At 17.5% G+C, this 10080-nt stretch overlaps 2 protein-coding genes across 2 annotated transcripts; both read right to left on the reverse strand.

Moving 5' to 3' along the window:
* Positions 1-5548: 5548 nt before the first annotated feature.
* Positions 5549-7132, reverse strand: MKS88_002817 (serine/threonine protein kinase; the record flags this gene model as incomplete). Its single annotated transcript, XM_067215859.1, has 1 exon — positions 5549-7132. The coding sequence occupies one exon, from the start codon at positions 7130-7132 to the stop codon at positions 5549-5551; it is 1584 nt and encodes a 527-aa protein (XP_067073395.1).
* Positions 7133-7908: 776 nt separating this feature from the next.
* On the reverse strand, positions 7909-9667 carry MKS88_002818 (uncharacterized protein; the record flags this gene model as incomplete). The annotated part of the gene is made up of 3 exons (XM_067215860.1): positions 7909-9064; positions 9204-9357; positions 9538-9667. The coding sequence occupies 3 exons, from the start codon at positions 9665-9667 to the stop codon at positions 7909-7911; spliced, it is 1440 nt and encodes a 479-aa protein (XP_067073396.1).
* Between the last annotated feature and the right edge of the window lie 413 nt (positions 9668-10080).

Below are 10080 nucleotides of genomic sequence, written 5' to 3' on the forward strand. Positions count from 1 at the left end.
TATAAAAAAACGAAAAGATATTTCATAAGAATAAAACAATGTGGTCCTTAATACAATACACATTAAATAAAAAAAAGATATCGCATCTTACACACATTTAGCACAGAAATATGAAGTTATCAAATAAATCTTACAATAAAGAACATGAATGTAACTTATTACATAAAAAAAAAAAATATTATATTTATATATAATATAATGGGCTATAATATCCTTTTATACACTTTATTAAATTTTTTCATAATTTAAAAAGAAAACAAAGAATCAACATGTTAATTTATAAAAAAACTTAAAAATATAATTGGTAAATATAAAAATATATATTGTTAAATTTACTTTACTAATTCACGTTATACCACATTATTAAATGTACATAGGTTTCTATAAAATTAGAAATATTTTCACAAATTTAATTAATTATATTAGCATCATTAATTATTATAATGTTTTTAAATAAAAATAATTAATAAAAAAAAAATTATTACATTTTTGTCTATTAAATAAATTATATAAATAAACGAAAAATAACCAATATTTATTAATTTAATTTAAATTACATTTTTTTATATAAATACTAAAAATATATTCTATTGTTTAAATAATGTATATTATTTATAATTTATATCTTTAATATATTCATATTTATTATAAGAAAATATTTATTTATTATAATATGAAATATTTTAATTATTAAAATATACTTTAATAATAATAATATTATTATTGCTACAATTTTTTCATTAATAATTTAATATTTTATTAATTAATATACTAAAAAATTAATTATTATATTATAATATAATTATTTAATATTTATTAAATATTAATTCGTTAATTATTTAATTAAAACAATCAATTATATAATTATTAAATTACTAATTATTTTATATTTATTTAAATTAATGATATAATTAATTATTTATTAATTTTTATATTTATTTAAATTAATAAAATAATTATTATATTGTTAATTGTGTTTATATATAATTAAATTAGGTAATTTTCTTCATTCCTTAACCTTTTTATATTTAACCAAATTAATATTTTATTTATTAATTATTTTAATATTATAATAATTATTAATTTTTTTATTATAATAAATTTAATATTTATTTATTAATTATTTTAATATTATAAATATTATTAATTCTTTTATAATAATAAATTTAATATTTATTTATTAATTATTCTAATATTTAATTAATTTTATTTATTTAATTATTTTTATATATTATCATATCAGTACAAGATATATTTACTTAATAATTTAAACGAAACATATGATATGAAACTTAATATTATAAAAATAATTATTATTTTTAATAATGGAATATATATTTATTTCAATTGTTCACGTATTTAAAATTACATAAAGTTTAAAATAATAAGTCATAATTATTAAATTATCTTTAGTTATTATTTGTAATATTATAATATAATTAAAATATTTAATTAATTTACTTATCATTTTTATAAATAAATAAATGAATTTATTTCTTTTATATTTAATATTTTAATACAAAAACAGAAATTCAATATTTTTGTTTAATATAATTAAATGTTAATAATTAAATGTTAATAATTAAATTAAAATCCATACTTTAATTAGCTAGTATAAATTAATTTCGTTTGATTATATAATAAATAATATATTGTTTAATATATTAATTAAATTGTTTATTAGTTAAAATGTAATTTATATTTAATATATTAAAACTAATTAATATTTTTAATAATAGTTTAATAATACTACTATTAGCTGTATTTACATTATGCATAATAATATAATTTTATTTAAATTAGAATATCATTTTTTTAATACTAAATTAAATTAAAAAAAATAATTAAAATTTAATTGTTATTATATTTTAACTTAATAAATATATTTATTTTATATAATTAGATAATTTACTATTTATTATTTATAATTTAATTCATATACTAAATTATGAATATTTATAATTATATTTTATTTACATATATATATTATTTTTAGTATTATATAATTAAATTAATTAATTCGACCATATGAATTACTAAATTATTATTATTTAATATATATATTATTATATTTTAAAAATATTTAAAAATTTATTATTAAAAATACTTATATATAAATTATTAATTTAATTATATTATTTAATTTATGATTTGCTATTTAAAAAAAATAATTGATTTTATAATATTTTTCATAATTAAAATTAAATATTTAATTAATAAAATTATATTAATTTTATTAATTTATAAATATTAATATAATATTTATAAATTTATAGTTTAATTAAATTTATATATTTATTGTTATTAATCTATTAAAATTTTAATATAAATATATTTTTAATTATTTATTTAAATTAATATAAATTATTTATATATTTTTTTTAATTAAAATTATTGGATATTTATATTATGTTTATAATTATATAAAAAAATTATTTATGTTAATGTATTATTTATTTATTAAAATAAATTTATTTATAACTTAATTTAATATATATTATTTTATATTTATTTATATTTTAATTTTATAATAAAAAGTATATATTTTTATTAATTTAATTATTTGTATTTAAATTTTCATTATTTATATAATATATTCCATTATATTAATTATTTAATTTATATATTTTTAATTATTTTTATTTTAATATTTTATTATAATATGTCATTTATTAATAGTTGTTTAGAATTAATAATATTTATTAAATTATAAATATATATATTTTTATTATATATATTGTATATTATTTATGAAGGATATTTATTAATTTTTGCCATTTCACTTATATGTAATTTTTTTTTTTGAGTAATAAACGGGTTTTTTAAGGTTTAATATTTTATATTATAATATTACAGTTACTATAATTTGAATTACCCTTTTTATGTTTTTCTTTGTGAAATATTTATTAATATTTGATGATTAATATATAATTCATTAATTTTAGACATTCATGTATGATAATTATTGGTAGTTGAATAAAAAGAAAAAATAATATATGTTAAGACATAGATTCATTTTTATTAAGAAATTTAGATATAAGGATATATATGTACTATTTATAGATAAAAATTATGAATTGAAGCAAAGTTTTACCTAAATCATTAATTACTTAATATTTTATTTTTTTTAAAATTTATTAAATATCACGATTTTTGAGAATATATGAACGATTCATTTATAAGTAAATTAGTATGTGTATTGCACATAAATATATTTTTATAGATCTAATAATGTATTTTGCAAAATTATTATTATTTTATAATTGATGTTAGAATGCACTTTCTCATATATATTACATATATTTATTTATATAATATATTTATTTACAGTAAATGTTTATTTTGTGGGAAAGGAATGCATAATTAATCGTAGTGTTATAACATAGTCTAACATTTTTATTAATTAAATTCAGTATAATATATAATGTTAATCGAATGTTTTTTGTTTATTGTTGAAAAGTGCACATTATAACTATCTATTTTTTGAATTTTTCCCTTTTATAATTTAAAATTTTCAATCCTATTTTATTTATGCTTCATAGTATTATATGAGTATATTTTATTAATAATGTCATGGATTTATAAAAGAATACGCATATACTAAATAATAACATAAACTGTGGAATCGAGGGTTTATATATTTAATCGAAAAATCAATGACAATTGACACAATAATGAATAATCTATTTTTATCTTCTTTGTTTTATGAACATATGTTTCTTTTGTTCTATGTGAAAATACATGTTTTATTTTTTTACTATTTATAAAAAAAAAAAATTATAATATGATATAGCATAAAACTTCCTATTTTTCGTAGTTATAAACATTGGATGCAAATGAAATTTTTTTCTTTTGAACATTAAAATTTATTTTTTAAGAATGTTCATTTTAATGATAAACTATATAAATGTTTATATGAGTTTAATACTTATAAGGAAAAATGATCGATTATTAATATTTTATTATTAAACTCTGTAATTGAGTAGCAATACAATTCTTAGTTTACCTTCTTTTCATTATTAAAATTATGTTTTTTTTAAAACTTACTGAATCTAAATGTTAGCAAAATATTAAGCATATAATTTTATCATGTATCATTATAGGTATTATTTAAGATGAACTGTTTTTCTGTATATTTTTGAACGTCGAATATTTTATTACTAATAACCATTCTTTTTAATTCTATATAAATAAGAAATATATTTTAAAAAGAGAATAATATTTTTTATGCATTGTCTAGTTTATAATAGACACCTGTAATAATAAAAAGAAAATTACGATGATAATGAAGATACACATATTCATTTATGAAAGTATAAAATTATTTATATACGAAAAAATGAATGACCATTCTTTTTTAATTCATACATATGTGAACACTAAATAATTTACCATAAAGTTTTAGTAACAATATTTACGATAATGATATATTATTATATAACATTAAATGTATAAAATTTTGCAATTTACAAAGTTATTATATTTTAATAATATAGAAGAATCATATACAAAATATCATATTAATAAATCGTCTGGTTGGCTCAGACATGTAAAAATTATTAATGTAAATGTTTAATGGTTATGCCTTTTTTTTATATATTTTTTTTGCTCTTAAAATTAAAAATATTGTAAACTTTTTTTTCCTTTCGTTTAATAAAATAATTATATAACTTATCATAGTTCTATAAGATTAATAATATTTATTAATAGTATAGAGAATATGTATGCAAAAACGTTTAGGTAATTCACAATTTTTTTTACAATATGTGCAACATCACAAATAGTTCTAAGTTCTTTATAATGATATATGAATTAATTTTTTAATAATTTCATACATTCTAGACAAACATAAAAGTATAAATATACTTTTTCTTTTATTAATGTAATAAAACGGGAATGAATAATTCAGAAATATTAGATATTATGATCTTTTTAGATTACTATTAATTGTTAAGACTCCTAACTTTTGGTACTATATCCTTATAAAAAAAATTAAAATTTATTTGTTCTTTACTTAATTGACTTATTATTTCTCACTAATCGAAGCATAATAAAAAGAGTTATAATTTTATTTAATTTAATATGAACTTAAAGAACATTTTGAAAAAAAATTGTTTACAATGAGAACTCAAATAAAAAAAAAAATTTTAATGTCAAAATTTGTTTTTTTTTGTTCTATATGTACAATACGTTTTGTTAATTTTAAAAATAAAATGTAAAATATGAATATACACAATATTGTATATTTAATTGAAAAAATAGGAAATTCATAAAACAATCATATATTTTAAATATATAGTAATTTCCATATACCTTTTAAGTATAAAAAAATTAATTACTTTAGCTTAATTTTTTTTGACTGCAAAAAGTTTATTTTTAAAAGCATACTTATTAAAGTTTGTAAAAACTATTTAAAAATTATATCATTTGTTAATGTTTTTGATATGGTAAAAAAATAATAAATGGTGTATATTGAAAACACAATTTAGAGTGCTACGTATAGACAAAAATACAACAATTATAAAATTATGTTAAATTTGGTGGTATTCTATTTACTCGTAAATCGTTCCAACCATCTGTCTGCTTCCTCCATTTCACTTTTCTCTTGTTTATGAAATTCCTCAACAAAGAAATTAACAGTTTCAGCAATTTTTTTCCTTATAATTATTGATTCATTATCTATATCTTGAATCTTTGTATCAGGTTTAATTATACTTAATAAATCTCTTTTCAGATCCTCTATTTTTTTATTATTTTCTTCTTCATACGATTTATTAACATTTCGTTTTAGCTTCCTCTTTTCATTTACGTATTCATGATACTTATTTATTGCGTTTGTGTACATTTTTTCTATCTCAGAAATTTCTGGTAGCTTGAAATTAAATGATTTGCAATTAAATTTTTCAAAATATGAGTGCTCTAAAATTTCTTTACACCCTTTTTTAAATCCTAACCTTTCTTCCGGATTAACATGTGTTAGCTTTTCTATTAAATCTATTAATTCAGATGATATTAAAGGTGGATATTTTATTTCTCTTTTTTTAATTTTGTTATATATGAACCATTCTGTCGAACCATCAAATGGAACTGTACATGTTACTAACTGGTAAAATGTACATCCAAGGCTCCAGAAGTCGCGTGCCCTAGCACTACATTTATTAATTAGTGCTTCTGGAGGCATAAAATTTGCAGTTCCAACATAGTTATCAAATGTTTTTTTTCTTCTATTGCTATATTTATTTATATTTGTTGAACATGTATTACTATTTACAATATTTAATTGATCATTATCTATTGTGGCAATTTTATTATCAAATTCAGAATTTTCGTTGTTAAGTTCCTTAAGAACACATTTTTTTGAATTTTTAACAAAATTGTTATTATTATCATTACTATTTGAAACTTCATCATTGTTTTCTTCATTATTTAAAATATTATCATTCTCTTCTACAGGCTCATTTTTGACATTTTCTTTTACATTACTGTTATTTGTTTTTTTTAATACAAATTTAATCAATTCCGTGTCTTTTTTGATGGGTGCATTTTTATTTGTATTTAAGGATGTATCATCCAAATCTTTAGAAGTACCAAAATCAATCAATTTTATTGTTCCATCCTTATTTATAAGAAAGTTTTCACATTTTAAGTCTCTATGAATTATATTTTTGTTATGTATATAATCTAATGCTCGAACCATTTGTAGTATTAAACAAAAAGTTATATTTTCATCAATTCCAACACTCCGGCTTCTTAAAAATTCCCACAACTCATAATCAGCATATTCATACAATAAATATACATTTTCTTTGTCTTTAAATGTGTCAATTAATTTGATAACATTTGGATGCCCTGGAATATTTAATTTTGTCATAGTATGTTTCTCTGTTAAAACAGAATTAACTTTATTCATTCTGTTAACTTCTTCTTTTTTAAATATTTTAAGTGAGAATATTTTCGATGGGTCATTCTTCAATTTCACCATGAAAACTTCACTGAAGTTGCCACTTCCTAAGTGCATATATATTTCAAAATCATCTTTACAGTATTTTCTGTTTCTCTTATCCTTTTCAACTTTTATTACATTTTCTTCAATATCATAGATATTTTTATTGAGTAAAAATCCTTTTTTCATTTTTTCATCCCTTTTGTTACATATATTTTAAATAATGAATTTAGTATACTTATTCAATAATCTAAGAAATTCATTGTAAACTATTTAATTTTTGTCTTAATAAAAAAAAAAAGAAAGAAGAAAAAAATGTTTTTAAGTTTTTTAGCTAATAAGCCCACAGCAAGGGTACTTAACGGGTGCAGATACTCACATAAAATTATAATTATCGGAAAACATATAACTAAACTTGTTTAAACAAGCAGTAAAATGTCTTGATATTTTAGCTTAAAATAATTTAAAATTTTATTTTTACGGATTGAAATTTATAAAACTTTAAAAATAGTACATAACTATTTATGTTATATTTCATTATTACTGTTTTTAATCCTTCCGTAAGGAAAAATTAATTGTTACACGTGCAAAAATAATTTAAGCAAATTAAAAATAAAAATGACTTATCGACTATAACAATAAGAAATTTAAATATAATAGAGGGATGATTTAATGGAAAAAAAAATTATTGTAATGAAAGAATTAAAGAACAAAAAGCATTTTTAATTTTGATTTATTGTGTGCACGTTTAGTAATTTGTAATGGAAAATACAAAAATCTTTACAATTAAATTTTAGTGTTTAACAGATTAAATAAATAATAAAAAAAAAAATATAATAAATAAATAAATAAATATATATATATATATTAATTAATATGTAAAATAATTGGAGTAATTAAAAATGAAGTATTTTTATAATCTCTGTATGCGTGAATAAATATACACATTCTATATATGCATATTGTCAAATTGGACCATATGCATTAATGTCTTCCTTTATTTGAATAAAAGTGTCAAGAACCCCTATAATTCTATCATTTCCTTTACCATTCGTTGTAAAAATATTATGTAAATTCTTTATTTGTGTTAACTCTAAGTCAATAGCCTTTTTTTGTATTGCTACCCCGAACTGCTTCCATAAATCATCGTCATTAATTTTCATCTTTTGTAAGTTTATTATAATATCATATAAATGCTGGACATGCATATTAATACATTTTCTTTTTAAATGATAAAATACATGATATAATATTCTTCTGTCATTTATTTTTAATTTATGTATACTTGTAACAATTTCATGCATCATTGAGCTATTTACAGTGTGATCTAATCTTAAAAATCTTGATAACTCTAAGGCGTATTCAATTATCTTTTTATTTTTTATTTCATATTCTCTTAAACATACCCAAATACTTGTTATTCCTTGGGCGGTTACCATCATTTTATTGTTTTTAATATTTTTTATAATAAAATTGAATAAAAATAAAAAAAAAAAAGGATCAGTTTTATTCATAATAGCATATGATTTCATGATCATACAAATATCTTGACTTAGATTCTTTCTACAACCATATATATCTATTTTATTCTCACTATTATCTTCATAAACATTTTCTAAACCTTGTTCTTGTGACTCCAGTATTTCCCTTTTGTTGAATTGTTTATTAACATAAGATGTACTGCTATTTTTAATTTGAGATTTATTTTTATTAATTTTCTTATTTTCACATTCATTAACTTTTTCCTCTATATTCGTATTTACGTCGTCTATATAATTTTCTTTTACTGTATTGTTTTGTGTTATGTCATTAAACTCTTGATCTAATAAATTTATTAACTGGTATACTCTATTTTTTACGCACACCATTTCCAAAGGAGGTAATCTATTTATCTTAGAATATGCCCAAGATATTAATGATAATTCATGAAGAGTCATTGTTTTAATACATCCCCGTAATATTTTATTTATTTCCATAAATAGATCTGATAAATAAAAATTATTTTTCGCATAACTCCAAGCTATTATACTAACTGACTTATTATCGTAATTTAAAATGTTGTTTCTTAAAACATTTTCGTAAATAAATAAAAGTGATTTTGTGTGCCCCAAAATTGCGTATCTATGAATAATAAAAAAAAAAAGAAAACAGAAAAAAAAAGGCAATTATGAAATAGAATGAAATATTTAAAAATAGATAAAGCCTTTTTTTTGTATATTTTTTTATTTTTTTATGTGTAATATTGTTTTTAAATATTTACCTGTGTACAAGTGTGCTTATGTTTGATCTAAAAATGTTTATGTTACTAAATATGAAATCATTATAACAGTTAAAAGTTGGACATAATAAATCAACTTTTTTCATATGATGAATGTATGTTAATGAAGCTATAATATCTCTTTTACTGAATTTTTCTGAAATATTACGAAATTAAAAAAAAAAAAAAGGTAAAACAGTTATATCATACAAAATTGTACAATATAAAAGGCTAACATGTCTTTCTTATTTTTATGGTCAATACACATTCAATAAAAAATAAATTATCCACGTTTTTTTTGTTTGCTTTTTTTTTTTTTTTTAATCTTTATTAATACCTTTGTTGTCATTACAAAACCTCATAAACTCATCGAAGTACACATATTTATTCATCAAACTTGCGTAATAAGTATCATGTTTCCAATTTAAAATTTTAGCATGTCGCTTTACAATCAACAAAAATTTCATCGTCCTTGTTGTATATTAAACATGTTCATTACTCACGTTAAAAAAAGAAAACAAAAGAAAATATTAAGATATTAATTTTATGTAAATATCTCATTATCTCAAATTATCATATTATACAAAAATTTTACTATTTAACGTTTTTCTAAAATTCTGTGGTGTAAAAGTATCTTAAAAAAAAAGGCACTATGGTGTAGTGTAAATTTTTTTCTATTTCCCAAGTCTTTTATTTCATAAAAATTCTGTCGAAGAGAAAGCTCAAAAAAGAAATAAAATAATTTTTCTTATATATTCACTTCATGAAAAAAAGGGACTTTTTTTGAAAAAAAAATTTTAATAAAAGGTGTTTTTACAACAAAATTAAAATATTATGCAAAATATTAAATAAAATATAATGTAAAAATACTTATTAAAAT

The sequence above is a fragment of the Plasmodium brasilianum genome, chromosome 9 (assembly GCF_023973825.1).
Source record: "Plasmodium brasilianum strain Bolivian I chromosome 9, whole genome shotgun sequence".
Taxonomy (NCBI): domain Eukaryota; phylum Apicomplexa; class Aconoidasida; order Haemosporida; family Plasmodiidae; genus Plasmodium; species Plasmodium brasilianum.